The sequence below is a fragment of the Lepidothrix coronata genome, unplaced genomic scaffold, assembly GCF_001604755.1.
Source record: "Lepidothrix coronata isolate B3197 unplaced genomic scaffold, Lepidothrix_coronata-1.0 Scaffold36, whole genome shotgun sequence".
NCBI classification, from domain to species: Eukaryota; Metazoa; Chordata; class Aves; order Passeriformes; family Pipridae; genus Lepidothrix; species Lepidothrix coronata.
In genome coordinates, this window is record NW_016690216.1 from 2,437,542 (window position 1) to 2,455,372 (window position 17,831).

The following is a 17,831-nucleotide window of genomic DNA, read 5'->3' on the forward strand; positions in this document are numbered from 1 at the left end:
CATAGCAAAGGTAAGCACCCTTTATTACATATACATCTTAGTAACAGTGCAAACTCTGCTCTTAATATTTCAAAGACACAATACACAATCATTAATGACTTGTCTGGTTAAACTGCCCTTTCCCTCATTTTCTTTCGAAGATGTCAGGCATTTGTCGTGGCACAGCACAGAATATGAAGTTCTCTGATTTGTATTCTCTTACTTTCTTCGCTGTCTGCAAGTTCCAACAATTCTTTAATTGGATTCTAAAGCCATTTCCCTGTATTTAAAAACTTACAGTAAAACAGAAGAAAATGGTTAGGCAACATTAGATTTCTTCTTTAGATCAAAAAGAGAATGAAATATCACCTCTTCATACTGGTTTCCTATTGTCTTAGGTTTTCAGACCTCATGACAGAAAACTGTGTCATTTCACTGATGACAGAAAACTGTGTCATTTCACTGATATTTCTGTTTTCCTGAAGCAAAACGATGTAAGAGCATGTGATTTTTAAAAAAGAAAGTAGTGATAGTTATGCTTTTATTCCTAACAATGGAAAACTACAAATTCATGAAATAGCTACAGAAGAACTAATTATTAATGGCAAGAAGTCCATGAGAAAACTTCTGAGTAACTATGAAGAGAGAAAGAATCCAAAAGGAATTGAAAAAAAATGTTTGTGTGGGGAAGGAATAAAAAGAGTCTGAAATGGAAAAATGCAAGTAAATGGAAAATACAAAAGAAAGGAAAACTAGGAGACCTGAAAAAGACCTCAAAACAGCACTGCACCAAAAGTTAAAAGTGAGTGCATGCCATGATGTGGCCAAAAGTCAGACCAATGAAGTTTGCAAACAGCGTAATTTTAGCAGAAAGTAATTATTTCCCTTCTGAAGGGGTCTGGCTGCTACTTCAGAATATGATTTCAGTTTTGGATGCTGTTCTCGGGAGCATTTTTGTTTTGGATTTGTCTCATCTGATCAGAACAAATCCCATCAACTCCATAAAATAATGCTAAGTATGACGACATGTCTTGACATACCCAAACATATTCATATTTCACAAATGAGGGTACAGGATGGAATGGTGAAAGGTTTTAAGGGACATATATTTGTCCCTGTTTCAAAACATTTCATACCTGCTTTTGTTTTTTAAGGTTGAGCCAACATCAAAAGAAGTGTATGTATCATTAAATGCCACATACTTGGAACACACAAAGTAATGCCAACATTTATGCACTATTCTTCAGGTGTAAGCTACACAGAGAAGGGAACTCACAGTTTAAATTAATCATCAAACATCGTATTTTAATACACTATACAGTATTTTACAACCAAATACAACCTTTAGTTAAAATATTTGTAATTTAAGTGGATTTAACAGCAAAACTTGAAGATTTTTAGTTATGATGTCACAGATAAAGTTAACTTCATATGGTGTGTAATACGTATCTCAATTTATATAGATTTTAAATTACATTCCTGCAGAATCTTAGAAGATAAAGAATTTAAGAATATACTCCAACTCAGGACATTTTTGACTGGTTAGTTAAAATTACTGGTTAGTTAAAATTACTGAATCCTCTGAATGAATTCCATAGAAATGGTGTTTCCACCAGAAAACAGAGAAGCCTGAAATTACTTTCAGTATTTGTTCAAATCTATTGCAGCGAACAACCAGCAAAGATGAGCACAGTCAGCTAAATTAGAAAAGGAACATAACCCCCAGTATTTACATCTATTAATAGAAATAACTTGGTTTTTTAGAATGTACAGATAACTTATTAGAAAATCACTTCTTGAGAAGCACAAGCAAATGAAAACAGGTTTAGAATAACATATTTTCTCTTCTTTTTACTACAGTTTTTTATATATCTGATTTATAAAGTTTATTATATTGCTCTATGACATCATAATATTAAGTTCATAAGACCTTGCTATTTGTCTTCTGCCACTGATGATAAAACTGGGCATTTTGTAACAAAGGTATGATTTGGTTCTTCACGCTCATTCCATTTTATTAACTCAGTACCTATCAGGATACTTTTAAAATTCCTATGAAGTAGAATATGAAAAACATTAGTTAACTGACTGTAACATTGCTTTAAAACTGTGTTACTGATTTAAAAAAAAATAAGTAAAAATTAGTTTTTATTTTTCATATAGGCTGAGCTCATCAGTATACTTTTTCATACAGCAATTGTGCAGATTAAATACATTCTTGAGCAATCTTGCATAACTTATAAATTGTTTTTCCATCTGAAGGTGGGAGTTTCGTCACGTACTGTTAAGAAAAAAAAGGCCAAATTAGTCACAAACCAACCCTTAAGATTCTATTTATAAACATTAGACTATCTCAAACTTAAACCTGTACATGCACATGTATGTAGACATGTAATTTTTTATTAAAGCTACTGAAATACTTCCCTTCAGGCCAATGTTCAGTTTTCATGGAAGGTGATAAACATTAACTGTTTCACAATGTAACCTAGCAACATCAAGAGAGATTAATAAAAAGGGTTTAATAATACTCTAGTTATTTAAAGTTCAGAACATTAAACTTTCTAGATATTAAGAAATCTGAGGTAGAAGAGCCCTTGTTCTATTTTCTGAAATTTTTAAACTTTAGAGGGAAAAAAAGTCTGTGCTGCTAAATTAAGAACATTCAAATTATTTTTGTCTCTTCATCAGCAATGATATAATGACCAAATTATATCCAAACACGGGAGAAAGCTTTCATGCACATATTGCGCTGTGCTCCTGTTTACAAGACATTATTTTTCTGTTTCAAGTAAGAAAAGGAGATCTGTAAAGGCAGTGTCACTCCCAACTGAAGTTATAAAAGTCATGTACTAAGAAAAACCGCAGTCCCCAGTATGAAGCAGTAAATTAATGACTGCAGCAGACAGCATATGGCCATCATTTGCACTGAGTAACTCTCTTATAAGGTTGTAATGTGCCTGTCACACTCCTTAGCGATACTGACAAGATGTTTCTTGGGAAAAATATTTTGTGAAAATTAAGCAGACAGTGTTACGTCTACAACTCAAGTCTTCCACAATGAGAACAAAACTTGAAATGCTGCAACTCTGAGTAGGTGGAAAGGACATCAAAGGACATAAAAATCAAATGAGCAAGTGCCATGAGAGCACACGAGCATTGGCATGCTATGTGCCCAGAACCAACAGAATCAGTTTTCCCTAACAGACGTCCTTAATTTGAACTGAAAAATGGACAAAGGTCACGTGATGTTAAGCATTTACCATAGACCTGGGCCTAAGCTTATATTTAAAAATTCAGCAACTGCAGAGATCAGCACCCCAAGTGTTATGATGAGATTGTTTTCCTCCTTCTCTGTGAGCACAAACTGAAGTTTAAAAACCAAACCAAACCAAAAAACTTCAAAGGGCGTTTCTTGTCCTTCCTGGAAAACAGGAGCATACACCTGAATCAAGGACTTCCAACTGGAGTAAGAGTCACAATTATTCTGATTAGTATCTCCTCTAGTTATTTAAACATATCAATATTTTCAAGTAATTGATTCTTTGTGAACAAATAACTGACTGTATCTGCTGTCTCTTCAAAACTGAAAAGTGATTTCTGAGGAAAACTGAGTTATTTTTGTTCAGTAAACACGGAAATGGTGTTTTTGGGAAAACAAACAAACAAACAAATAAAACCTTAAGTCTGTAGCTAGCTCAGACAAAGTAATTCCCAGACATTCAAGATGCACACAGGTTTTTGTAGGGAAGACTGCAAGTCTACCTTTCAAGGGAAAGTTAATTTATCCACTACTTGATCTAAACAGAAAATGCTGTTTCTTGAACTACTTTGGTAGTGAAAGGAAGGGATAAACCAGTCAACAGCGCCCAATGCCCTTGAGGAATCTGCTGGAGCCAAAGTGCAGAAACGTGTAGGTCAGTAATGCATATTAATAACCAAGAATTGAGATAATATTTAAAAGCTGGTGCAGTATCGTGCTGGTAAGCTTCTCTGGCGTTCTGCACAAGTAAGTCTAAAGACAACACTTTCTGAACTTGAGTAATAACTGCGTTTGTGTGACACTAGTCTATTTTCTTTGAATAAAAAGAAGGTTACTATTATTACAAAAATTAAGTTTCAGTTGTTCAATTAGTATCTAGTAGCTGTTTTATCATTAAAATAAACAGAAGGTCTAAGTTGAAAAAAACCCCACTAATTTCATGTTGTTATTCAGGCTGGTAAATGCTGAAAATCTGAAACAGCTGTAAATATTTGTGTCGTTATTTACTTATAAGTAGACAGTCCTGGGTGCAGTTATGTGATGAACAGGAAGAAATATATTCCTTAGCTTCTGTCTGAATAACATTTCCATATGCACATGCCATTACAGAAATAGAAACAGTAAACTAAATACAGTTGCTCTGCTTAGGTACTGTACTAATCAGAAATCGTAAAAATTTACACTGCTTGATGTTAAACATCTCTAGAACACATACACACAAAAATATGCATTTAAGAAATGCAGAAACTTAAATGTAAACCCATAAAATGCTATGTACTTGCATATTTAGGTATGAATTCCAGAAAATATACAAAGATATAAATGCTAGCATTAGGAATGTATTCTATGGTATGCTGTAAATAAAAATTTAAAGGTATATGCACTGTGCTCTAGGCAAGTAATAAATACTTCATGGAATATTTTCTAAAAGTTTGAAAATACTGTACAATCATTTTGTATATCACTCTACTTCAAACTGAAACAAAGCTACTGCAACAAATTGCATTTTCCCCCCTATAAAATAATGCACTATAATAAAATGAGTAACAGTACATAAAACATGAAAATAAAAATGACCCTCCTTTTACCCCTCATCCACAACTTACACACTTTTCCTTCTTTTTCCAGCTTCTTCAAGTGGACTAGGAGGTTTTTTTCTGCTGCTGGAAGTAAATTTTCAGGGATTTCCTAATGGGAACAAACAATATGCATGTTGTGTTTGTTTAAATATTCATCAATTATTTTTTCAATATATGGAACTCATGGTTTATTACCACATATTTTCCTCTTCTGAATTACCATGTTGAACATTCAGTTAGTAACAGAAAACAGAGATGAGTAAATAATTTTTACACCAGTTAAACTATCAGTCTAACAACACATTTTTGTTTACTTTGCTCATTTTTTGCATTATCCGTTTGTATGATGCAAACTTTGGCCAGCATTGAGAAGACTGTGCTCTTCTGAGCTTTGTCTGGGTTGTCAGTGTAGTTGAGTATTTTTAAAGACAAATTTAAGATGCATTTCTCCACATAAACCTATCACTTCTATTCCACAACAACATTTGCATAGGTTTAAATATCCTGCAGTGATTAGTGTCTGTAAATAAGTGAACAATTAAAAAATATAACAGCTTCAGGAGGACAAAACATCTCTTAAAATTTTTCAATGCTCATTAGGTAAAAAATAGTAACATTGGTTGCCCAGAGAAGCTGTGGATGCCCCATCCCTGGAAGTGTTCAAGGACAGTGTGGGTAGGGCTTTGAGCAACCTGGTCTAGTAGAAGATGTCCCTGCCTGTGGCATCTATAATGATTACTCAAAATCCCCCTCTCCAGCTCTATCATCCTAAAAGTAAAGCTTTTTTTTTTGTTTTTGAAAATTAAAAAGTTTTTCTCTAAATAATATGAGCATGGTAGGAAAATTCACTAGAAAATTAGTTAAATAAATTGTGAACCTTTAAAATACTTTGAAAGCACGCACTTTTCTTTGTAATATAAAGCTTTAGTAGTATTGAAAAAAATTTTATATATATAGGACAAGTGATTTGTGATTTACAGAAACATGACAATGGCTGTATACTTAAAAACTAGTTGATCAGGCTGGAAAACTGCAGAAGCTGAATTGCCACAGGTAACGGTACATCAGCACTGCAAAACATTCAATTTGACGTACTCATTCTTTTGGAAACTGGAGGTTGGCAGAACCATGGAAAACGAGTTGTGAAGCTGTTACAGATCTGTGCACAAGCCAAAGCCATTGGCAACTTTGTCATCTTCCTCCTAAGTAAATGCTGTATCTCTCATCTCTGCTTGCTAGGAGGGGCAACCCCCACACAACAGGGATTGCGGAGGTTACATGAAGAATGATGAAGTAGCAAAAAAAATACTCTTACTCCTGTCTAATGACACACAAGCTATCCAACTTCTGAGTAGCAACATCCATCTCTGCAGAGCTGCAGTTTACCTGCAATCTCCTGCAGACATAAATCAGGAACTAGAAGTTCTAACCAGTCTTCAGGAGACTCCAAACACAGTTTGGCAAATCAGTGACTACTCGCCATGTTATACTTCTCACTCAGAACCAAGTTGTACAACTTTATTTTTGCTTCATCCTATGAAACTGTGCTTAGGGCCATCTAGGTAGTGAAATAAGAAGTTCGTAAGAATCATCTGGGTCTCACTCCAGTGAAGTGCTTAAGCAATACAATTTAGATGCAGTCATAAGTGAACCCCGAACAAACAGAATTTTTTTTTCTCTCTTTTAAGAAGCCACCATGGTCTTCACTCAAAGACTTCAACTGTTATGTACAATTTTATGAACATAACCTCAATGTTCTAAAAACTTTGAATCAACAATTACCTTGTATACTATCTTTACAAGCTCTGAGGATGTGTATGATTTTCCAGTATTCTTCTGGAACACATTTAGAATTTGCTGCTCACGTGCAACTCGGTGAGAAATGTAGTTTTGGATTCTAGTATTTGCATCACGTACTACAGGGCCATGACCTAAAAATCAAAACACACGTACCAGAGCACTATTACTCAAATCTGGAATTAAGTATGCTATTGAATAATTGAAACATTCCTATATAAACTCCGGTAGATTTAAGAGTCATAAGGAATAAGCAGCACCTTTATGTATCACCTTGTCAGAGCATCCTTGATGTTAAATTGTCAGACACTCTTTGAATGATTTTGTGTGTGGTTTTTTTTTTTGTTGTTTTTTCTTTCTTCCCATCATATAAATAGGCCACAATTAAGTTTGAATGTCTGTATCACAGTCTGCAACTGAAAAGCATTAAGATGGAAAGGAAGAATTAGGATATGAAAAGTCTGAATGGGGAAAAGGAATACTTCAGAAGGGATGAGGAAAGCAAGGGAAGACTACTTTAGGCTATTAAAAAAAAATGGAAAGGAGTTCATTAAAGTCTGCTGAGCAGACTTTAAAATGAGATTCATGGTATTATGGTATCTGTGTTTGCCTGTCTTCCCCTCCCCAAAGGACATTGATACTGATAATTTAAACTGATACTGGCCTTTGAACAACAGTGGCTGATGTAAAGGACTCAAGTACTACTGTCCTGTTGGGGACGACCTAGCAAGCACTGAGGTGGCATCTTTAATTGTGACAGGTAATTTTCCAGGACAGATATTCAGAACTGATTCATACACCGTATTTTATTCCTTTAAAAACATAAGTGATCATAAGTATGATCAAAAAAAATTAATAGAAGGGACAAATCAGCGAGCCAGTCGGAATGTGTCAGGGCAGGAATAAGCAAGGCACAGGGAAAGTTACAGGTGGGTCATTTTATGTCCAGCTGGTTAATAAAAAAAACCCAGACATGTTTTTTCCTGGACTGACTGTGCCAGTTCCGAAATGTTCAGCTTACTGACAGGTCTTTGAATCACCTTAAGAAAAGGCTTAATTGGTTAAGCACTAACCTTTATGGAAAAATCAAATACTGCCTCATGGTGCACTAAAATGATAGATGAAAATATTCTTCAGCCATGAGAATTACATGCACAGAAATTAAACTTAATGTTTTACTTATTGAGAAATCTACTTGCATGAATAATCATCACATGCTTTTTATAGCAAGGTTTCCTATTTCTTTGCCTGTATATCTCACTGAAGTAGCAACAGCAATTTCCAGCTCTGCCAATGTAAACTCTGAGTAATTTACAAAATTAGTAGAAAAGAAACTAGTGTAAAAAAGCATAGCTTTCTTTTAGAAGTTATTTAGTATCATCCAAATTGGACAGTTTCTTTTTGAGATTCTTGGACTATTTAAAAAAATCACCTTATTCTTTACTTGTACTTTGGGTTAACTGACTAAATGGCTTTTTAGTATTAAGGCTCTTTAAATTAAAGCTCATTTTGCCTGAGGACAGGCAGCTTATAGAAAAAGAGCAATTAGTTTTTCATGTTTTGAATATCTGTGAAATAAAGTGTCAAAGGAATCTGTTCTTCCATAAGTCAAAATATACACAATTCAACTTATACACTCACTTCAGCACATCTGAAATTACTAAATATAGCTTGAAGCTTACCTTGTGTAAATATAGTATTATAAATATAAGATATGTAATGTGCAAATATAAAACTATACTGCCATATGCATTTATATTTAATGATTTCAAACATATTTAATCTGAAGCTATTGTCCCTTACAAAGTAAATTACAAATATAACACTGTTACCACTTATAAAACCAAAACTTTAAATTTAGAAAAAACACACTAAAGGGTATACAAAGCAGAGACTGTAACAGTAACTGTCCATTCTCTTGCATTCTCTAAGGGCAGAAGTCTCATTAAAGCAATCAAAAGTGAGGCCTGCACATGGAATCACAAGGCATCTTAAAAGCTGTCCCCACGCTTCCAAGTGATTTAATTGACTTAGACTACAGGACCAATGTCAGGACCTGAAATGGAATCCACATTTTGCAAAGTTAAAGGCATTTCATATGCATTACATCATCTGATCCCTAGCTGTTGTGTATGCATATACATACATTAAAATGATGTCAGAAATCTATGAACTAAATCCAGATGTGGATCTTTCCCATCCATCATTTTTCCAGGACAGCAATATAGTTAACTTCATCCATAAATGGATTTATATCTGAATAAATGTAAAACGTTTCTGAGCACACGAAAAGCACTCTCAAAATATGACTGTCATTCCACGAATTTATATCAGACAGATTCATATTATTTTCCAGTAACACACTGTGAAATAATACAGATACTCTTACCTTAAATTACAGCACAAAGGATAGAACTGAAGAAAACAACTGGCTCATGAAATTTTGCATAGATTCCTAACTCCAGTACCATTTTTTCTGTATTATGAAGGAATATTGTTCATTATTACAGGATGGGGAGCCCTCTGCTGACTAAAATGCTCTTTTCTTGTCCCAAGGATTCTCATCAAATACGGACTGTAAGTAGATGTCATGAGTATTCTGCCTGAGTCACTTCTACATTAAATTCAAAAAGAAGCACGGAAGGGGAATGATTGGCAAAATTCAGCTACTCACACCTAGCCAGCAGTCAGCTTGTTACAAAAATTCATCTAATTCTGAGGCTGCCACATGAGTGCTAAGGCATGGATGGGGAACAGAAGAACAGTTCAAAAATTATGAAGATCTAAAACTGCAGTACAGACGAAGTTCTCAACTTACATAGAATGTGTAGTAAAGCAAACTACCTTCTGCTGTACTTATCCAACAGCATAAACAGTTGTTCTGATTGAGCAATAACCATCTTCTACCCAACTGCACATACACTTTGTGGTGCATGGATGAAAAAAGAAAGTTAATTTTGAACCAACTCAATACTTGGCTACTCATCACTGAAAATGCACAATATCACACTGGCTTCCTAATTGCAAGTACAGTAGAAGCACAGTTACAACAGTAGCAGTTACATATAAAAGGCACAAATATTCAGCCTGGGTGAATGTGTAATCTAGATACATAACCATTAAGAACAGAGTGAAATACAACAGACAAAACTGATAAACAAAATAGAATTTGGCATATATGGACTTTTGGAAAGCAGAAACTGAATTAGAGGAACAGACTGAAAGAGAGTAGAACATTTGAGTGAGATTCTGGAAGCTAAAATATCTTTAGTTTTAATAGAAGTTAAGTCAATAACTATGACCAAGTTGCTATTCTGACTACATCAGCCTCCATGTCCATGGAATATCTATAATGATGTTTTTCTTAAATAGCATTTTTATGCTTAGATCTTAAAGCACTTAAAGGACACCTACTTCAAAAGAAGGCTATTTTAAGAGTGAAGACAAGACAGTAGGCTAAACATAGATGGTTAATGGGAACAAGACAGGACTGAGAATGTAGACACAGTAGCTCAGAATGACAAGTTGAAGATGATGAAACAGAAAAAAGGCAGAAAAAAATCCTGAGATGTAGCTCTGAGAAAGCAAATGAGGAGCTTAAACCTTTGTTACATAATGAGTTCTTAAAATGCAGTCTTGTCAAACAGACACATGATTTATAGGAAAAGTAAATGCATTCCCAAGGTTTGCAGGAAAGAGAGGAAAAAAATTAAAGAAAAGTCACAGACTGAGTGAATCGGCAACTTATTTTTAGAACATGTTTGGCTCTTGTTCAAATTTAACCTAAGTCATTAATTAAGACAACCATTTCACAGTTCTGCAGCTTTTCAAGATGAATTTGTGATTAATCTGTGTTGCAAGGGACAGACATCTCTCTCAAAAAACTTTACTAGGTACTCACAGCAGCAGAATATGTGGGGATGGAAAGGACCAAAAGAACAACTATAATTATTATTTCCAGGGTAACATTAAGACACATGGATATGGTAATATAAGAAAACTAAATTTGCTGTATAATTTAAACAGTGAAAGATTCTGGCCTCTGGAGGCTTTGGGCACAGAAACACAAGATTCACCCTCAAATGGAGAAATTTCAGGAAGGAAAGATACCTATCACTACGAATTTTCAAGTCTTGCAAACCACCATGCCATAAAGTCATCTTAGCTTAGTGCTTATTAAGTAATGAACTTGAATTGTTACATCAGGAATGGTGTTTGATTGTAATAAGAGTTCTCAAATTCTTGGAGGACATACTTCAAAATTACACAGTAAAAGAAAGAAGTTAAAAATAGAACCACTTACCTGGATATATCAAATCTGGTTTCATTTCTAACAACCTTTTCAAAGTTTTCATGTAATCATACAGGTCTTCAATTACTGTTGTTCCTTCTCCTAAAATACAGTCACCGGAAAATACAGCATTTTCTTCTTCTAGATGTAAAATCATGTGATCATCAGTGTGTCCTGGTGTATATAAAACTCTGTTTAAAGAACAACAACAAAAAAGCATAAGTTTTTCATACAGCAAATATGCTTAATTTTTGAAGCAAGAACAAATAATAATAAAATCACACACTTGCAAAGCAGCCCACAAGAATCAGAAAAAAACTGACCAAAATAAGGCTGAAAAGTTCATGTAACCAGGGTGACACTTTGTCTAATCCCAGTCCATTTCCTTATACCAGGTAGGGAACACAGATCATCATCTCTAACTTTACTTATTGACATGCTTTTACTTACATGACACATCATAATACAAGTGCATTAAGGGAGCTGACTAGCCGTGTACAACTTCTGTTTTAGAGGGCTTTACTCTGAAGCTTTCAAAAAGAAAGATTCAAATATTATTTCCAAATTGAAAAGCATGACATTCTTGACATACACCTTGTACTTAGCAACAAGGTTAATGATGATGTCTATTCCTTTAGAAATTAACTCTAAATTTCTGAACCTGACCCAGATAAAGTTAAATCTCTCAAAATTTATTTTTCCCTGAAAGCCCCATGGCACAGAGGAGCAGAGCCATCAAATACAAAGAACCATGGTCTTTTAGCTGTTCTATGTGCAGGTCATTAAACATCTGAATGGTAAAGACTAAGGACCCACATCTTGAATCAGCACTGCATTAGCATGCCACAAAGGGACAGTGGATATGTGTGTATATCTGGTAACCTGAGCTGCCAAGGAGCTGCACTGTGGTGTTCTTTCACTAGGATTTCTGAAAGGCAGAAGGCCTTACGCTGAGGCTGATGCAGACTGAGAGTAACACAGCTCCCATGGCACCACTGCTGAAACTGGTCACAATCTTCCTGTTAATGGCAGATGCATCAAAGCAGTGATCAGGAACTGCCAGAGCTGGTGCCAAGCACGGCATACAGGGAAAGGCTAAACAGCTCCCAGCCAGGGCTAGGAGACCACAAGTGCAGCACCATCCAACGCAATGATTTCCTTCCTACTGAGCTCAGAAGGAAGCAGGTGAGCCATCACCCTATGGAAGCAACATCAAAATCGAGATGATGGGTTGTATCTTGCCTTTGTGGGAAGTGTTATCCTCCAGTTCTTGATGAAACTTTACCAGGAAACCACTAACATGGAAAAACAATGGAAAATGAACCCAGCACTGCCTGGCTCACCTTGAAAACTTGAAGGTTGCTAACTAAAATTTAACATGCAGATACTGCTATCTTGGGACCAGCGGTGGATCTGAGAGTATTCTTAAAGAGCTTACCTGCTTTTAACCAAGCACGAAGTTTGGATGCATTACCCCTGTCATGACTCCATAGGGGCTGTGATGTCTATTATAAATTCTCACCAGGCTGAACAAAGACACCAGACACATGATAGGGAACTCCTGTGCTTAGTGGTATAATCGTCTTAACCCTGGGAACTAGCCCACTGTTTAGTCCCAGAAGTGTTGGCTAACAACCACTTAACTTTGACAACACACTTAACAAACTCCCATTCCTCACAACAAACTTCTCAAAGGTGTTGGCTAAATAGCCCTGTATTTTTACAACAAACTCCCAACTCCCACAACAGCACAGCCAGCCTGTTTGAGCCCTCCAGGAAGGCAGCTGGGGTGGGGGACTGATGCAGGCATGAGTCTGAAGGCAGAAAAGGAAGTTGGCTCGGAACTGCCTCAGTGCTGCCCCACTTCCATGGGATCCTCTCTGCCAATCATAACTTTCTTGTCGTGACAGTCATAATGTTTGAGACAAAACACGCTTAGGCCTGGTCCTCCACTACCTCAAACTTCAAAATGTGCCACTCTTGTCCTACTAGGATTGAAATTTAAAAAGTTGTTTTACATCTTTAAATTTTTGACCAAACATGGGCCACTTAGGGAAGTGAAAGGTCTTCAATATGCAATATAATACTCTTTTTATTAATTTTTTTTTTACACTAAAAAAATAAAATGCTTTTGGACAAATATGTCCTAAAAATACCCTTTTTTAAAAAAAATCTGGCTTTTTTTTTTCTTCCAATCAACCAACTGACATTCTGCAAGTTGGGATGTAATTCCCAGCTAAACTGAGGAAAACAAGCAAACTTTGTCCTTAGAAGTGTAATGCCTTGTTAATGAAAGGAGCCTGGAGAGAGAACGATCAGACCTTTTGTTGTGTGTGTGCTTCCATGAGGCAGAGTGGCTTTCTGTTTCACACTCATTCAAACTAACATTACAGGTAATATCCTCCCTGGGAAGAAGTTCTCCCAGACTGGCACCCTACAAGAACCTCATAGGTTCAAGGTTTAAAATTTAACATTTTAAGTATTAAATGTTTTAGTGTCTCCTTGGGAAATATTTTTAAAGTAAAGAGAAAGGCATGCTAAATAATCCATCCAGACTACCATACATTTTCACAAAAGTATCAATTTTAATAGTAAGTACTTATGTAAGAGTGATAAGAAAGTATGTAAAATTTTATTTGATTTTCCCAAAGAAAATATTTTCCTAGGGAAATGTTCCGAATTTTCTCTGCTGAGTCCAAAGACTAAAGGCTAATTCCTGACAATTCTTATTCATAAAATCGATTTCTTTGTATTAACATACCTGCTGGATTATGACAGGAAGTCCACATGTGTAAGTGATGAAAAGACTAGATGTATGGGTTTGCAGTCATAGAAATTAGGATACATGTACGTGTCAGAATTCTGAAGAAAAAAGAACTTGCAGAAATTGGTGTTTACCTGAGTGTGGCTCCCTCTGTCTGTATCACATCACCCTCTTTAAGATAAAAATATTTATGTCCTCCTTCTATTGTTTCTTCACAGTGAGGGACACGAGGGAGCTTACAGATGCGATATCCTGAGTCTAATATTTAAAGAAAGTAAAGAAATTGATGTTTGGAATTTGTCACTAACAAACCTAATTCCACAGAAAGGTTACTTTTTTAATGAGTACTATTACTTATCACACAGTACAAATACAAAACTAGAAACAATAAATTCTGTATAGTAACTTTATGTTTGTAAAGAATAGAGAAAGCCACTGATTCTGAATACTGTACTCTGTACCAGCAACAAATTAGAAGATGAAAAAAACAATCAGAAATGAAATTAAAAGGTCAGTAATTACAATATTTTACAAATATTCCTTCTTGAGTCATCAAGAGCCACCCTGCATAAACTTTTACAACACCACTACGATTTCTGCACTCGCATTCTCATTATGATTCAACATTTGCCTAAAACTGGAGACTTTTTTGAGCTGCAACTTCCCTTAGCTTTTATTGTTCTGAACTGTGCATGCCTTGGCTGGAACACCTATGGATAAGAACCCAGAAAGGCATTTATATTCCTTCCTAGTCTTTACAACCACACTCATGGGCTGACAAGCCCAAAATCCTCACCAAGACACCAGCTGTTTTCAGTAGTGCCCAGGCTTCTTTGCAGAAAAGTACTTAGCAGTTTTACAAAATAAAGCCTGTGACAAAGTTCATGATAAAGTTCAACAATGTTAAGAATTACTGCATTATCCATACTGCTTATTCTCTTCCCAGGTACCAAAGCAGAAATGTCTTCTACTGTTTATCAATATGAAAAACACATTTTTAGATCAGAATTTACCTGTGGACTGCCCTACCACTTTCCCCTCATGATCTGAGGCCTACGAATTTGCCAGCAATTATTAGTGGGCTCCTGTAGGAATCTCAAAGTTATGCATGGTTTTTTTTCAAAATTCAAGTTATTTGTTTTTACACAAGTGAAAATAACAATCAATTTGTCACTGCAGTCAATGTAAAAAGGAAGGATTATCAAGTTTTTCTCACATCACTTAATACCACGTAAACTGCTGATGGTAATCTAAGTTCTCATTACTCACATATAAGAAAAAATCACTATGAAGGTATGCACAGGCACTGAAGAAAAACTGTAGTACTATAAATACAATATTCAGATTATTCATTGCTCTCATTCAATACACTGCAACAGTATCATGAAAGTACATGTATCTTATATGAAGATTCCAGAAGAATAATCCCGCTGTTTTGCACAGAAGCATTCAGTTAATGTTTTTCACTTGCCACGTATCTAACATTTTCAATGTTATTATGAAATGAGATTTCAATATCTGAAACCTCTGGCTTACCATTCGGGATGTTTTCGCAGATATCAGGTATTCCACCGGTATGATCACGATGCCAGTGTGTCACTAAAATTTCTTGAATAGAGACATTGAAGTCTGACAGTGCCTGCTTTAAACAGCTGATATATTCAGGAATAGCTGGCTCTCCGGTGTCAATAAGGACTCTTCTACACACGGACAAAAAAAGGGAGGGGCATACAAACAGCACAGAATTAAGAGTGTTCTTTTGAAACACAAAAAATAATAGAAGAAGACAACATTGCATGGAAATGTTGCAATAACTGATGTCTCCATATCCACACGCCATCTCTTTCTTCCCGATATGCCAACCCCCCGTCAAGACAATTTAAAATTGAGATAAATAATAAACATAGCCCACACATTTACAACTCCGGGACAAGTAGCAGGAACCATCTTTTAGTACGGCCGGGGAGCTGCGCGGCCTGAGGTTCCCACCCGCTTCCCTCAGGGAATTCCCGGCCTCCGCCCAAGTGTCGCACGGCCGAGGCTCCACACCCCACCTGTCCAAGCCACCTCCGGGCACCTGCCCCGAAAATCTAACGCTTCAGTGTTTCTTTCCTCTTTCTCACCCTAATTAAGGGACTTGTGAACAGGCCGGCAGCCGCCTCTCGCTCCAGAGGCAGCGCACAGCCCCGCGGCGGGGCAGGGGAAGCGACCGGCGGCTGGGGAAAGAGAGACGATCTCCGCCGCCAGGTCCCCTTCTCCCTGCCCCGTTCCCGAGCAGGGTCGGTACCTGTGCCCGGTGCCCACCAGGTAGGTGTTGGTGCCCTGCAGAGTCATGGGCCCCGGGTTGCAGCCCAGCACCCGCACCACCCGCGACGAGAGGCGCTCGATGCGCGGCAGCAGCGACACCATCCTTGCAGCGAATCCTCCCGAATTCCCAGCTCCCCTCCCCTCACAAGGCCAGCGGGCGGGAAGGCGGAAGCCTGTATTCCCCGTGCTCCGCCTCCCGGTGCCCGGTCGCGGCGCCTTCCGCCCGGCTCTGGGGGGAACCCGCCGTGAGGCGGCTCCTCCCGGCCCGCGGCCCAGGCGGGGCGGCCGCCGGGCTTCGCCTGAAACTCGGCCTCTGCCAACGAACGCCGTGGTGATCCACTGGGATAAAGTTATCCTTCGTGGAGAACAGTTCTCAGTAGAATTCAGTCCTCTTTTTCCCGGTCGGTGCCTCGCTGCTGCTCAGTGAGAGGCAGGTCCAGGCTCTGCAGGATTCTTCCAGAGAAATTTGTTGCAGGGGCAGCTGCACCTTCTGTATATTCCAGGAAGGTGCCCACTTACAGAGTATGTAGGAGCTATATATGCTCCTGTATGGCATATAGGAGCAATTTTGGATTCAGCATTTAAAAAAAAAATGGAGAGCTACTGGAGAGTGTCCAGTGAAGGGCCAGTGAGATGATGAAGGGACTGGAGCATCTCTTCTGTTAGGAGAGGGCGAGAGAGCTGGGACTGTCCAGCCTGCAGAAGAGCAGGCCCAGGAAAATCTCATCAGTGTATATAAATACGTAAAGGGAGGGTGTACAGAGGACAGAGCTAGGCTCTGTCACAGGGCCATTGCTGCCTGTCCTGTCATGGTGCCCAGTGCCAGAACCAGAGGCAATGGGGCACAACCCAAAACACAGGATGTTCCTTCTGAACATCAGGAAACGCTTTTTTACTGTGAGGGTGACCAGGAACTGGCACAGGTTGCCCAAAGGAGGTTGTGGAGTCTCCATTCTGGGAGATACTCAAAAGTCATCGGGACATGGTCCAGGGCAACTGGCTCTAGGTGGCTCTGCTGGAGCAGGGGCTTGGACCAAATGACCTCCAGTGATCTCACCTCAGCCATTCTGTGATTTTGTGAAATTTTGTCACTGTCAGGTAGTAATATTGTGTTTGCAAACAGCATTCATTCTAGAGTCTGCAAGGTGCTGAAATTCACCTGTTTGGCTTTGCAGTGTCCCTTCTGAAACCCCCCAATTATTTGCCTTTCAATTGACATTGTTAAAGAAATTAGGGCAGGCTTGTTCTCACCTTAAACCACCTGTAAATGAAGAATAAACATAATTTAACCTGAAATAAAAGCAGGTAATATTATTATGGGAACGTTACCAATATTAGAATTTCAAATATTATCTGATTGATTTATATCTATATTAGATCCCATATGTTACCTATAACAAATAAATGTAAATTTCTAAGATGATCGTAGCAATACAAAGAACAAAAAGTATTTGGTGGTGGCATATTTTTTTCTTAAATGTTCTTTTCATTATGTGAAAATAGAGGTGCAACACTTATGTGTGATCTAGGGCCATTTCTAGGATTTACATGGGCAAACAGAACAGATTCTCACTTTCTTCTGAAGGGACAGAAATCACCAAACATGATCTTGATAGGCAAAGTTCCAAAAGCCTTACTAGAAACAAACAACTCAGTGCACAGCATGGAACTGAAAAACAAAACTTTGTGGCTTCAACAGAACTTTGTAACTTCATGAAAATTCAAAGTTTAATTTTTTTTTTAAATGGACTTAAATGCTATTGTGGACAGGTAATACATGCAATACATGCCAGGTGATGTGCTATTAAAAGCTTCAGATACTAACAAATGTCTGCATCTTGCCATGCATGACAA

At 37.4% G+C, this 17,831-nt stretch overlaps 2 protein-coding genes across 2 annotated transcripts in view; one reads left to right on the plus strand and one right to left on the minus strand.

The window, feature by feature from the left end:
• On the minus strand, positions 1-16,199 carry LACTB2 (lactamase beta 2). Its single transcript, XM_017812498.1, has 7 exons — positions 15,958-16,199; positions 15,207-15,370; positions 13,805-13,928; positions 10,919-11,097; positions 6,601-6,749; positions 4,846-4,927; positions 1-2,260 (listed from the first exon to the last, which is right to left on the minus strand). Exons 1-7 carry the CDS (start codon positions 16,077-16,079, stop codon positions 2,217-2,219), a joined length of 864 nt encoding a protein of 287 aa, XP_017667987.1. The 5' UTR covers positions 16,080-16,199; the 3' UTR covers positions 1-2,216.
• The window catches only part of XKR9 (XK related 9), a 21,463-nt gene continuing 19,731 nt past the window's right edge, over positions 16,100-17,831 (plus strand). Inside the window, exon 1 of the mRNA XM_017812493.1 lies at positions 16,100-16,499. The gene's annotated coding sequence lies outside the window, so the exon portion shown is untranslated. The remainder of the gene's footprint in view (positions 16,500-17,831) is intronic.